At 44.5% G+C, this 15,100-nt stretch overlaps 1 protein-coding gene across 1 annotated transcript in view; it reads left to right on the top strand.

Annotated features, from left to right (window-relative positions):
• The first annotated feature begins 3,684 nt into the window (after window positions 1-3,684).
• Window positions 3,685-15,100, top strand: part of folr (folate receptor) — a 35,256-nt gene continuing 23,840 nt past the window's right edge. Inside the window, exons 1-2 of the mRNA XM_073044346.1 lie at window positions 3,685-3,837; window positions 13,243-13,372. Of these exons, the coding sequence (XP_072900447.1) occupies window positions 13,247-13,372 (126 nt within the window). The 5' untranslated portion in view covers window positions 3,685-3,837; window positions 13,243-13,246. The remainder of the gene's footprint in view (window positions 3,838-13,242; window positions 13,373-15,100) is intronic.

The following is a 15,100-nucleotide window of genomic DNA, read 5'->3' as shown; positions in this document are numbered from 1 at the left end:
GAGGCCAAGGTCGGGCAAAATTACAGTCAACAGGATGAGTTCCAACGTAAAAGGGGGAAGGTGTTGTATCTGAACGTGCGCAATTTACGGAATAAGGTAGAAGAACTCGTAGCACAGTTACAGATCGGCAGGTGTGATGTGGCAGGAGAAGCTAAAATCAGATATGGTGGAGGAAAGGGAATTGCACAGGCTTGAAAGAGGAGCTGGCCAAAGTTGATTGGAAGTGGACAATTGCAGGGTTGACAGCAGAGCAACAATGGCTGGAGTTTCTGGGAGCAACTCGGAAGGGGCAGGATAGATAGATCCAAAAGAAGAAGGAGAAGGGTTCTAAAGGCAGGGGGATGCAACCTTGGCTGACAAAGGAAGTCAAAGCCAACATGAAAACCAAAGAGAGGCATATAATAGAGGAAAAATTAGTGGGAAGTTAGAGGATTGGAAATATATGAAAAACCAACAGAAGGCAACTTAAAAAAAAGTCATAAAGAAGTAAAAGATGGAATACAAAAGTAAGCTTGGCAATAATATTAAAAAGGATACCAAAAGTTCTTTCAGACACAAAGTGTAAAAGAGAGGCGAGAGTGGATATCGGACTGCTGGAATATGATGCTGGAGAGGTAGTGATGAGGGACAATGAAATAACGGACAAACTGAATAGGTATTTTGCATTAGTCTTCACTGTGGAAGACACCAGCAGCATGCTGAAATTTTGAGAATATCAGGGGTCATGAAGAGTATGAAGTTACCATTACTAGGGAGGAGTTTCTTGGGAAACTGAAAGGTCTTAAGGTATATGAGTTGCCTGGACCAGATGGTGTACACCCCAGGGTTCTGAAAGAGGTGGCTGAAGAGACTGTAGAGGCACTAGTAATGATCTTTCAAGAATCACTAGATTCTGGAGGACTGGAAAATTGCAAATGTCACTCCGCTCTTCAAGAAGGGAGAGAGGCAGAAGAAGGGAAATTACAAGCCAATTAGATTGACCGTAGTGATTGGGAAGATGTTGGAGATGATTGTTAAGACCTTAAGACATAACAGTAAAATTAGGCCATTTGGCCCATTGAGTTTGCCCTGCCATTCAATTATGGCTGATCCTTTTTTCCCTCCTCAGCTCCACTCCCTGGCCTTCTCCCCGTAACCTTTGATGCCTTGTCAAATCAAGAACTGATCAAGCTCTGCCTTAAATACACCCAACGATGTGGTCTCCACAGCAACCTGTGGTAATGAATTACACAGATTTACCATCCTTTGGCTGAAGAAATTTCTCCGCATCTCTGTTTTAAATGAATGCCCCTCTATCCTGAGGCTGTGCCCTCTTGTCCTAGACTCCCCCACCATAGGAAACATCCTTTCCACATCTACTCTGTCTAGGCCTTTCAACATTTGAAAAGTTTCAATAAGATCCCCCCTCATCCTTCTGAATTCCAGTGAGTACAGACCCAGAGCCATCAAACATTCCTCGTATGATAACCCTTTCATTCCTGGAATCATCCTTGTGAACCTCCTCTGGATCCTCTCCAAAGCCAGCACATCTTTTCTTAGATGAGGGGCCCAAAACTGTTCACAATACTCAAGGTGAGGCCTCATCAGTGCCTTATAAAGCCTCAGCATCACATCCCTGCTCTTGTATTCTAGACCTCTTGAAATGAATGTTAACATTGCATTTGCCTTCCTCACCACCTGTAAGTTAACCTTAGGGTGTTCTGTGCAAGGACTCTCAAGTCAGATTTTTGGATTTTCTCCCCATTTAGAAAATAGTCTGCACATTTATTTCTCCTACCAAAGGGCATGATCATGCATTTTCCAACAAAAGAGTAGAATAGAGCAACATCCATTTAGAACAGAGATGAGGAGGAATTTCTTTAGCCAGAGGGTGGTGAATCTGTGGAATTCATTGCCACAGGTGGCTGTGGAGGCCAAGTCACTGGGTATAGTTAAGGCAGAGGTTGATCGATTATTATTTGTTCAGGGCGTGAAGGGATACGGGGAGAAGACAGGAGATTGGGGCTGAGAGGAAAATTGTATCAGTCATGATAAAATGGCGGAGCAGACTTGATGGGCCAATTGGCCTAATTCTGCTCCTATATCTTATGGTCTTGTGGTCACCTCTTTCTCAGTGGAGATCATCCCCACAACCTGGTGCCCACAGGATGACTGTAGCGGGGAAGATGGTAGCTCACCTCTTTGTCGTCTGTGGGCTTGTGAAGAGGGTGTGGAGACAGTTGTCATGATTCACCCCAGGTAGCTGTGTGACAGAGGACTCTCTGAACTATGGGCTGTTTCTAGGGTGAGACACACGGCGATGGACATCAGGAACTGCTGGCAGATCATCAGCTCCATGAAAGACTCCCTTTGGTCAGCCCAAAACTTGTTGGTCTGCCCACGCATCGAGATGTCGGTGGAAGAATGTTGCCGACTTACAAATTCTGGGCTGCAGGAGTACGTGCTGAAGGACAGCCACTGCAAGGGTGAGTGGGATCCTTCATGATGTTACCGGCCATTTTCTCTCACCTTTCTGTCTAGACGTGCTTGATGGTGGCTAGGCTGGTGCCGGTGATGCCTTGGGCAGTTTGAGCTTTCCATACCATGCAGTCATTCAGCTTGTCAGGACCCTCCCAACCTGAAACCTCGACCACTCCTTCCCCACCCCCCAATCCTGCCATGCCCTCCACCCCTGCACGCGCCCCACCCTTCCACGCCCCCCACCCTACCATGCTCCCCACCCCTCCATGCTCCCCACCCTACCACGTTCCCCACCCCTCCACGCCCCCCACCCTACCATGCTCCACCCTCCCATGCTCCCCCAATCCCGCCATGCCCCCCACCCCTGCACGCGCCCCACCCTTCCACGCCCCCCACCCTACCATGCTCCCCACCCCTCCATGCTCCCCACCCTACCATGTTCCCCACCCTACCATGCTCCACCCCCCCACACTCCCCCATTCCTCCATGCTCCCCACCCCTGCAAGCTCCCCATCCTACCACGCGCCCCACCCCTCCACGCTCCCCACCCCTGCATGCTCCCCACCCCACCACGCTCCCCACCCCTCCACACTCCCCACCCCACGACGATCCCCACCTCTGCATGCTCCCCACCCCACCACGCTCCCCACCCCTCCACACTCCCCACCCCACGACGATCCCCACCTCTGCATGCTCCCCACCCCACCACGATCCCCACCCCTGCCCGCTCCCCACCCCACCAGGCTCCACCCCTCCACAGATGCTGCTGACCCTATTGAGTTCCTCCAGTAGATTATCTGAGGCAACACATACAAGCATTTGTAGCGGTGTACTACACGCAGCGCTGAAATAACGACACGGAGTCGGTGAGCTGCAGTTGCAAAAAAGATTTATTCAAACTTTGCGGCCTCGCTCTAAAGCCTTCCTGATCCTGCCCTCCCCGGGTGGGAATGCCATATTCACAGTCCCGTCCCGCGTGCGGGCTTTCCCCCTTGCTGGTGAAGCAGGCTTGGCGCCCTGTTTGGGTCCGGCCTCAATGCCGGCGTGCGCCACTTTGTGAGCCGGTTCGAGTCCGGTCGCCACACATCTACAATTTTTATCGTGTTTGCTGATGATCTGGTTGGGTTTGATCATTAAGGGGTTAATGTGAGTGGCTTTTGTACTTTGGACGTAGCCCGGTGTTGGATAAGCCCTCGCCTTGGGAGGCTGCCAGGAACTGCTGATGCAGAGAGAGAGAGAGAGGGAGAGGTGGGGTTAAGTCCAGGAACATCAGACATCCAGCTTCAGCTTGTTCTTCTTGGTGTCCGGGAGCGGCGGCTGAGGAAGGGGAGCTCGGAGTGTGCTTGACGTTCGTCCACAAACTGAAGACACTGACAGGTCTGTTCACTCATCGCACTCCTTCCTTTTCAAACTTACTTACTGAAGCCCATCTGGGGCCGAGGCCACTGACATCAGCTCACCAGAGACCTCTGTCCTGGGCTTGTATTTCAAGTTGTCCACAGGTGTAGCCCATCTTTGAATATCCTTCCTCTCTCAGGGATGAGGTCTTTGGAGCTTGTGTTGGTGTTTCTGTAGCTCTGGCTGTTTAACAGAATGAGGTTGCTAGCCTCCTCCTTTCACAGACGGGCTTCGGACCGTCCACGGCGGGGTTTCCTTATCAAAGGCTTTTTAGAATGATTGTCACTCCTGCTTTCTGTCTCTGTTAGTGATGGCGCTGTTCCCTCTCCTGTTTAAACCTCGCCTTTCCCCTCTATCTGTCCAGGGAGCAACACACACAAAATGCTGGAGGAACTCAGCAGGTCAGGCAGGAGCTATGGAGAGGAATAAACAGTCGATATTTTGCACTGAGACCCTTCATTGGGACCAGAAAGGAAGAGGGAAGAGGTCAGAAAAAGAAGGGGGGGGTGCGGGGGAGGGGTACAAGCTGTCAGGCGATAGGTGAGGGGGGGAAGGAGGGTGGAGGGGTGGGTTGAAGTGAGAAGTAGGGAGGTGATGAGTGGAAACAGTGAAGGGTTGAAGAACACATCTGATAGGAACGGAAATAGTCCATGGAAGAAAGGGAAGGTGGAGGGGAACCAGAGGGGGTGAGGTGAGTGGAAGGGGTAAGAGACAGAGACTTTCTCCCAGGGAAGAAATGGCTAATACAGGGGGGGCATAACTTTAAGGTGTCTGGAGGGAAGTGTAGGGGGAATGTCAGAGGTAGGGTTATTTACACAGAGTGTGCGTGTGTGGGAGGTGCTGTCGGGGTTTAGGAGTGGTAGAGGCAGGTACATGAGGGACGCTACACAAAATGCTGGAGGAACTCAGCGAGTCAGACAGCATCAGTGGAGGGGGAAACATTCTGGGCTGAAGCCCTTCATCATTCATGAGTCCTGATGAGCCCTAAATGTCCACTGCTTATTCCCCTCCATAACTGTGCTGAGTTCCTCCGGCATGTTGTGTGAATTGCTCTGGGTTTCCAGCATTTGCAGAATCACGTGTTTACATTAGGGGCGTTTCAGTAACTCTGACACAGGCACACGGATGATGGAAAGCTGGAGGGCCACGGGGGTGGGGGGGGGGGGGTTAGATTGATTTTGGAGTAGGTTAACAACTCGGCAGAACATTGCAGGCTAAAGGATCCCGTCCTTGTTCTGCAAGTGTTAATCAGGGGGAACTTTAACTAATCTCTGCTGTACTTGGGACTGAAGATTGAACCTGATCAATCCACTGATAATTGTCACCTTGATGACAATTGTTACTGAACACTGATAGCGCAGTAATAGTCATTCCAGGTTGTTTAATATCGTTTCCATGACGCAGGTGTAAAGGAGAATGCAATAATTGTTACTCCAGATCTGATAACCATATAACCATGTAACAATTACAGCACGGAAACAGGCCATCTCGGCCCTTCTAGTCCGTGCCAAACGCTTACTCTCACCTAGTCCCACTGACCTGCACACAGCCCATAACCCTCCATTCCTTTCCTGTCCATATACCCATCCAATTTTACTTTAAATGATGCAGCACAATAAAATCACAATAAGATAAAGAACACATAATGAAAATAACACAATAAATATGAATACATAAGATAGCTCGCATACACAGTTTGATTGGATCTCTGTCGTTCAGTCTGCAATGACTTACTTCATGTAGTTCAGTGAAACTGTGTAGAGCTGTTCAAGGACATCAGTAAGCAGACATCACAATGATAAGCTGAGAGACAGGAATTCTCATCTCTGTACTGCACAAGGACTCTTCATCTCATGTTAATATAACCATATATAACCATATATAACAATCACAGCATGGAAACAGGCCATTCCGGCCCTCCTAGTCCGTGCCGAACTCTTAATCTCACCTAGTCCCACCTACCCGCACTCAGCCCATAACCCTCCACTCCTTTCCTGTCCATATACCTATCCAATTTTACCTTAAATGACACAACTGAACTGGCCTCTACTACTTCTACAGGAAGCTCATTCCACACAGCTATCACTCTCTGAGTAAAGAAATACCCCCTCGTGTTTCCCTTAAACTTTTGCCCCCTAACTCTCAAATCATGTCCTCTCGTTTGAATCTCCCCTACTCTCAATGGAAACAGCCTATTCACGTCAACTCTATCTATCCCTCTCAAAATTTTAAATACCTTGATCAAATCCCCCCTCAACCTTCTACGCTCCAATGAATAGAGACCTAACTTGTTCAACCTTTCTCTGTAACTTAAGTGCTGAAACCCAGGTAACATCCTAGTAAATCGTCTCTGCACTCTCTCTAATTTATTGATATCTTTCCTATAATTCGGTGACCATGATATGATATTTATTGCTGAGTTATTTATTATTATTTCTTCTTGTATTTGCAGTTTGTTGTCTTCTGCACTCTGTTCGAACACCCTAGATGGGTGGTGGTCTTTCATTGATCCTGTAATGGTTGTTACTCTATATATTTATTGAGTATGCCCACAAGAAAATGAATCTCAAGATTGTATATGGTGACATACAGTGCCTATGAAAAGTATTTACCCCCCCTTCACCCCAGAAGATCTCAATCTTTATTGTTTTACAGCATTGAATCACAGTGGATCAATTGAAAAATACTCTTGTGTCAAAGTGAAAACAGATCTCTACAAAGTGAACCAAATTAATTACAAATGTAAAACACAAAATAATTGATTGCATAAGTGTTCAACACCTTGGGTCAGTATTTAGTAGATGCACCTTTGGCAGCAATTACACCCCTGAGTCTGTGTGGATAGGTCTCTATCAGCTTTGCACATCTGGACACTGCAATTTTCCCCCATTCTTCTTTACAAAAATGCTTAAACTCTGTCAGATTGCATGGGGATTGTGAGTGAACAGCTATAAACTCTAAATTGGATTGAGGCCTGGGTTCTGACTTGGCCACCTCAGGACATTAACTTTGTTGTTTTTAAGCCATTCTGTAGCTTTGGTTTTATGCTTGGGGTCATTGTCTTGCTGGAAAACAAATCTTCTCCCAAATTTCAGTTCTCTCACTGGTTGCATCAGGTTTTCCTCCAGGATTTCCCTGTATTTTGCTGCATTCATTTTACCCTCTACCTTCACAAGCCTTCCAGGGCCTGCACAGTGAACCATCCCCTGGGCATAATCCAGCTGTCACCATGCTCCACGGTATGAATGGTGTGTTTCTGATGATGTGCAGTGTTTAGTCTGATGGCCAAAAAGCTCAATTTTGGTTTCATCAAACCATAGAGCCTTCTTCCAGCTGACTTCAGAGTCTCCCACTTGCCTTCTGACAAACTCTAGCCGAGATTTCATGTGAGGTTTTTTCAACAGCAGCTTTCTGTTTGTCACTCTCCCATAAAGCTGTGACTGGTGAAGCACCCGGGCAACAGTTGTTGTATGTGCAATCTCTCCCATCTCAGCTACTGAAGCTTGTAACTCCTCTAGAGTTGTCAAAGATCTCTTGGTGGCTTCCCTCACTAGTCCCCTTCTTGTTAGGTTTTGAGGATGACCTGCTCTTGGCAGATTTACAGCTGTGCCATATTCTTTCCATTTCTTGATGATTGACTTAACTGTACTCCGAGGGATATTCAGTGACTTGGAAATTTCCTTGTATCCGTCTCCTGCTTTTCAATAACTTACTTGCAGAGTTGATTTGAGTGTTCTTTTGTCTTCATAGTGTAGTTTTTGCCAGGATACTGACTCATCAGTAGTTGGACCTTCCAGATACTGGGGTATTTTCAATTGAAACACCTTGACTTACATCTCTATTTAACTAATTATGAGACTTCTAAAACCAATTGGCTGCACCAGTGATGATTTGGTGTGTCATATTAAAGGGGGTGAATACTAATGCAATCAATTATTTAAACATAAACATAGAAACATAGAATAGTACAGCACATCACAGGCCCTTCGGTTACATTACAGTTTCATATTTGCAATTAATTTAGATCACTTTGTAGAGATCTATTTTCACTGTGATACAAGAGTCTTTTTCTGTTGATCAGTGTCGAGAAAGCCAAATTAAATCCATTGTGATTCAATGCTGTAAAACAACAAAACATGAAAACTTCCCAGGGCAGGGTGAATATTTTATATAGCCTCTGCACATGTACTTTGTACTTTGACAATAAACTTACTTGAAACTTTGTTCTCTGTATATCGGAGTAATGGGAAAGATGGGAAGTGCTGGGGTTTCAGAGGAACGAGTGTTATGTTTTGTATCTCCAAAATATTAAACTAATTGCAAGAAAAAGACAGAGTGCAGAGAACAGGTCTTAATTTCATTTTTCACTTTAAGCAAGGCATGTGCGTATGACACAGTGGCATGCAGACATTTGCCTTTCACCTACTTCATACATATAACCATAATGAATTGTTTCAACAAAGAATACTTAATCAAATGATGTATTTACAATATTACACAACAATCGTGTCTGCTTAGCTGTAAACTCCAACTCAATAGAGAATGCACAGTACAGTATATGCACTATACTATATAATACAACCACTATATAGACTTCCACAGAAAAGTACATTTTAAACTGTTCCTTTTATGGTGAGAAACTCTTCTTCCATCTCCATCTGCAGGTCGTCCTCAGCTAAGTCCAATTTGTTGAAGTGTTTTCTTCTAGAAAGGTTTGCAAAGGTGCCCTCTATCCTGGGCAGAGGGTATTGATCTCCTCTCAGTACTGGGTAGGTGGTGAGCTTGAAGTCACCGCAGATGCTGACATACCCATTCTTCTTGGTTGCTTGAGTCACTTACATTGCCCATGGACTCCACTCAGAATTCCTTCAGCCTCCATGCGATCTAGCTCACTGGCTGCTTTATCACAGATGGTATAAGGAACAGGATGGTTTTGTAAAACTTGGACGCGGCATTTTTATTTAACACTATTTTACCCCTGACATGTTTAGTTTTCCAATGCCATCCTACACCACTGCTGTTTGCATCATCCAGTACTTTTTTTAAATTCACTTCCAGTTGTTTCTTTTGGAGGGTATGCAAATGATGGATGGATCTTCAATCAAGTTGTAGTTGTCTCAGCCAATCACAATCCCACAATGCTGGCCCTCCTGTTTTTACCTCATACAAGCCTGTGGTTTGTTGGTTTTTGTATTTCACAGAACGTCATTGCCACAGAGGTGACCTTTTCACCAGGGTAAGTAATCAGATTCTTCGGGCTTCAGTTCAGTATCTTTGAAATGCTGCTCAAATTCATTTTGTGGAACAACTGAAACAGCCGATCCAGTGACCAATTCCATTTTAATTAATTTTCCATTCACTTCTGGTGTGAGTTATATCGCTTGTCTGTTGTTAGTTTTCACTTAGTAAATCTCGAGGCTACCCAGTCGTGTCACTATCATCATTATCAGATTTTTCATCAATAGCTTGCAGATTAGTACTTGACTGTCTATCTTTTTCTCTTCCCTGTGCAGTCCATTTATTTTTGTCTGCCCAGCATGCTCTTTGTATGTGTCCTACTTCGTTGCATTTTCTGGAAGATTCACCTTTAAATCTGTATCGGTCTGGTGTACATGGGCCCTGCCACAACAGTAACACAATTTGTTCAGCCAGGCAGGTTTCTGTTTAGACATTGCAATTTTGTTCACGCTCACATCCGTCCCTGACTGCAACTCCTCAACTACCTCTGAGTGCTGTTTCCATTGATACAGTGATTTCAACTGTTCCTTTAAATGTCAGTTGTGCTTCATTTAGGAGCCCTGTTTGAATGCTTCCTTGTGAGATTCCACAAAATGAATGATTCTAAGTGTATCGTTAAACCCATCACTGAACTGACAATGCTCAATTTCTACAATTCAGCCACGTAAACTGAAATGGGCTCACCTTCGTTTTGATTCTGCTTATGAAACTGAAAATAATCTGCAATTAACAGTGGTTTTGGGTTCAAGTATTCCTGCATTACTTTCACTACAGCAGCAAAGCTAATTTTGGCTGGTTTGGTTGGAGCAGTCAAGCTCCTCAACAAACTGAATGTTTTTCCACCCAATGCACTCAGCAAAACTGGTACTTGTTTCTCATTGGGTAATTCATTTGCTGTAAAATATTGCTCAATCCGTTCAGTATACATAGTCCAGTTATCTCTTGTACAATGGGACGTGTGCATCTTCTGATGTAGTCGACCATTTCTGCTTTTTTAAACATTTATGATTATTATCACCTGGTACTCACTGTTCCTGAACCCATGAAACTGCTCACTTCCTGCCTTCTTTGAAACTTGAACATCTCCTCTGAAGAAGCATAAGCTGCTCTGCTTTTTTCTTGCTCGACCGTTTCTCACTGCGTAATTTTTAAATTCAAACATCTCGCTGTGTTTCAACAGGTAGGTAACTATATAACCATATAACAATTACAGCACGGAAACAGGCCCTCTCAGCCCTTCTAGTCTGTGCCGAATGCTTACTCTCACCTAGTCCCACCTACCTGCACTCAGCCCATAACCCTCCATTCCTTTCCTGTCCATATACCTATCCAATTTTACTTTAAATGACAATACCGAACCTGCCTCTACCACTTCTACTGGAAGCTCGTTCCACACAGCTACCACTCTCTGAGTAAAGAAATTCCCCCTCGTGTCACCCTTAAACTTTTGCCCCCTAACTCTCAAATCATGTTTGAATCTCCCCTACTCTTAATGGAAAAAGCCTATCCACGTCAACTCGATCTATCCCCCTCATTACTTTAAATACCTCTATCAAGTCCCTCCTCAACCTTCTATGCTCCAAAGAATAAAGACCTAACTTGTTCAACCTTTCTCTGTAACTTAGGTGCTGAAACTCAGGTAATATTCTAGTAAATCTTCTCTGTACTTTCTCTATTTTGTTGACATCTTTCCTATAATTCGGTGACCAGAACTGTACACAATACTCCAAATTCGGCCTTACCAATGCCTTGTACAATTTTAACTTTACATCCCAACTCCTATACTCAATGCTCTGATTTATAAAGGCCAGCATACCAAAAGCTTTCTTCACCACCCTATCCACATGAGATTCCACCTCCAGGGAACTATGCACCATTATTCCTACATCACTCTGTTCTACTGCATTCTTCAATGCCCTACCATTTACCATGTATGTCCTATTTGGATTATTCCTACCAAAATGTAGCACCTCACAATTATCAGCATTAAACTCCATCTGCCATCATTCAGCCCACTCTTCTAACTGGCCTAAATCTCTCTGCAAGCTTTGAAAACCTACTTCATTATCCACAACGCCACCTACCTTAGTATCATCTGCATACTTACTAATCTACCACCCCATTATCCAGATCATTAATGTATATGACAAACAACATTGGACCCAGTACAGATCCCTGAGGCACACCACTAGTCACCGGCCTCCAACCTGACAAACAGTTATCCACCACTACTCTCTGGCATCTCCCATCTAGCCACTGTTGAATCCATTTTACTACTTCAATATTAATACCTAATGATTGAACCTTCCTAACTAACCTTCCGTGCGGAACCTTGTCAAAGGCCTTACTGAAGTCCATATAGACAACATCCACTGCTTTACCCTCGTCAACTTTCCTCTTAACCTCTTCAAAAAATTCAATAAGATTTGTCAAACATGACCTTCCACACACAAATCCATGCTGACTATTCCTAATCAGACCCTGTCTATCCAGATAATTATATATACCATCTCTAAGAATACTTTCCATTAATTTACCCACCACTGATATCAAACTGACAGGCCTATAATTGCTAGGTTTACTCTTAGAACCCTTTTTAAACAATGGAACCACGTGAGCAATATGCCAATCCTCCGGCACCATCCCCATTTCTAATGATATTTGAAATATTTCTGTCAGAGCCCCTGCTTTTTCTACACCAACTTCCCTCAAAGTCCTAGGGAATATCCTGTCAGGACCCGAAGATTTATCCACTTTTATATTCCTTAAAAGTGCCAGTACTTCCTCCTCTTTAATTGTCATAGTTTCCATAACTTCCCTACTTGTTTCCCTTACCTTACACAATTCAATATCCTTCTCCTTAGTGAATACCGAAGAAAAGAAATTGTTCAAAATATCCCCCATCTCTTTCGGCTCCACACATAGCTGTCCACTCTGATTCTCTAAGGGACCAATTTTATCTCTCACTATCCTTTTGCTATTAATATAACTGTAGAAACCCTTTGGATTTATTTTCACCTTACTTGCCAATGCAGCCTCGTATTTTTTTTAGCTTTTCTAATTTCTTTCTTAAGATTCTTCTTACATTCTTTATATTCCTCGAGCACCTCATTTACTCCATGCTGCCTATATTTATTATAGATCTCCCTCTTTTTTCCAAACCAAGTTTCCAATATCCCTTGAAAACCATGGCACTCTCAAACTTTTAACCTTTCCTTTCAACCTAACAGGAACATAAAGATTCTGTACCCTCAAAATTTCACCTTTAAATGACCTCCATTTCTCTATTACATCCTTCCCATAAAACAAATTGTCCCAATCCACTCCTTCTAAGTCCTTTCGCATCTCCTCAAAGTTAGCCTTTCTCCAATCAAAAATCTCAACCCTGGGTCCAGTCCTATCCTTCTCCATAATTATATTGAAACTAATGTAATTGTGATCACTGGACCTGAAGTGCTCCCCAACACATACCTCCGTCACCTGACCTATCTCATTCCCAAACAGGAGATCCAACACTGCCCTTTCTCTAGTTGGTATCTCTATGTATTGCTGCAAAAAGGTAGTAGCCTTAGATTCATTTTAAAAAAAAATCTCGTTGTCACTGTTACATTCTGTGTCCAGAACATTAAACTAATTGGAAGAAGAACCAGCCCAAGAGAACAGACCTTAGTTTTATTTTTTTACGTTTAGCGAGGCATGGTGACGTATGCCATTCACGTACTTTGTAGATATAACTTTAATGAATTATTCAAACAAGGAATGCTTAATCAAACAAAATATTTCAAAAGGTCAAAGTACTTTTATTAACAGAGTATGTATTTATTATACATCTTTGAGATTTGTCTGCTTACAGGCAGTCACAAAACAAGAAATCCAAAAGAACCCGTTAAAAAAGGACTGACAAACACCCCATGTGCTGAGAGAGAAAAAAACAAATTGTGCAAACAATTCTCTTTGCACTACGGTCGACTTGTTTGGTTCTAATCGTGTTCTTTCTTCTAAAGCAAAGTGTGTATAATTCATGTTTAGTTTTTTTTTGTGTGTATGGGTTATCTGATGCTCTGTGATGTTGCTGCAGGTAAGTTTATCAGTACACCTGAGCACACACATGGACTCGTGCTGATGACAGTGTGACTCTCTGTGCAGGGAGATGCTGGCGTTGCTGCTCGTGGTTCTGTCGTTGACTCTGGCAGCAGACCAGGACATCCTCAACACCTGCATGAAAGGAAAACACCACAAGACAAAGCCGGGTGCCGAGGGGGATCTCTATCGTCAGGTAAACGGGGGACTGGCGGGGTTGAAGGCAGAGATTGTTTTATTTATTGATTTATTTATTTAAAAATTCAGCACAGAACAGGCTCTTCAAGCCGTGCTGCCAGCGACCCCTAATTTAACCCTCCCCTAATCACAGGATTAACTTACTGACCAGTACACCTTTGGACTGTGGGAGGAAACTGGAACGCCCGGGGGAAATCCACGCATTCCACGGGGAGGATGTACAAGTCCTTACAGAGGACGCTGGGATTGAACTCTGAAATCCAGTGCCCCGAGCTGTAATGGTGTGGCGCTGACCGCTGTGCTCTCATGGTGTCCGAGCAGCAGCACTAACATTGCCTGTTACATCGCTGGCATTTAGGGCAGTAACAGGAGTCCATAAGACCATCAACCATTGGAGCAGAATTAGGCCATTCAGCCCATCAACTCTGCTCCAGCATTCCATTTTGGCTGATCCTGGATCCCACTCAACCCCATACACCTGTCTTCTTGCCGTATCCTTTGATGCCCTGATTGATTAGGAAATGATCAACTTCCACCTTAAATATACAGGCAGTCTGCGGCAGAGCATTCCACAGATTTACTACTCTCTGGCTAAAAAAATCCTCATTACATCTGTCCTAAGGGGTCCCCTCTCAATGTTGAGGCTGTGCCCTCTAGTTCTGGATACCCCACCATGGGAAACAACCTCTCCACATCCACCCCATCTAGTCCTTTCAACATTCGGTAGGTTTCAATGAGATCCCCATGCATTCTTCTAAATTCCAGTGAGTACAGGCCCAAAGCTGCCAAACACACACCTCATATGTTAACCGCTTCATTCCCAGAATCATCCTCGTGAACCTTCCCTGGATTCTCTCCAATGACAACACATCCTTTCTGAGATATGGGGCGCAAAACTGTTGACGATACTCCAGGTGCGGCCTGATTAGTGTCTTATAAAGGCTCAGCGTTATCTCCTCGCTTTTATATTCTATTCACCTTGAAGTAAATCCCAACATTGCATTTGCCTTCTTTACCGCAGACACAACCTGTAAATTAACCCTCTCGGAGTCTTGCACAAGGACTCATAAGTCCCTCTGCACCCTTCTTTCCATTTAGATGATAGTCGGCACTATTGTTCCTTTTCAAAATTCATTATCATACATTTCCCAACACAGTGTTCCATCTGCCACTTTTTTGCCCGTTCTTCCAATTTGTCCAAGTCCCGCTGCAATCGCATTGCTTCCTCAGAACCACCTACCCCACTGCTGCGGATAAATCTCAGGAGCAGCCGACAGAGCAAATCAGACCGACTCAGAGAACTGGTTCAGACTAAAGGACTTTGTTATGCCTGAGATCACGGACAGCCTCCGCACCCAAGAGCGGTGTTTCGGGGCTCCGCAGGCACGCTTCATTATATAGACACACTGTACCGTGTAAAAGCACTTAACGCGAACGTTGCTTGACTTTGAACTTAGAACCGGATTGCAACAACCTGCTCGCATTCCGGCCGGCGCCACAACCTCCTTCTTGCTGATTTTAGCTAAATCTCAGGAACGTTCACAAGCGATTAGGTTAACCCCCTACATATCCAAAGAGACTTAAATTCTTCCACAATCCCCTCCTTGTTGATCCTTTCAGATCAACACACCTCGTGAGGTATTTCCTCCTCTTCCTCATAGGAGGTTTCATATCCCCCCGGAAAGGGTCTCTCTTTGCCAGGATGTACCGCCTCTCCCCACCAGTT

This window comes from Hemitrygon akajei, chromosome 4, assembly GCF_048418815.1.
Source record: "Hemitrygon akajei chromosome 4, sHemAka1.3, whole genome shotgun sequence".
Lineage (NCBI taxonomy): Eukaryota > Metazoa > Chordata > Chondrichthyes > Myliobatiformes > Dasyatidae > Hemitrygon > Hemitrygon akajei.
The sequence above is the reverse complement of the archived record's forward strand: the minus strand, read 5'-3'. Positions and strand labels throughout refer to the sequence as shown.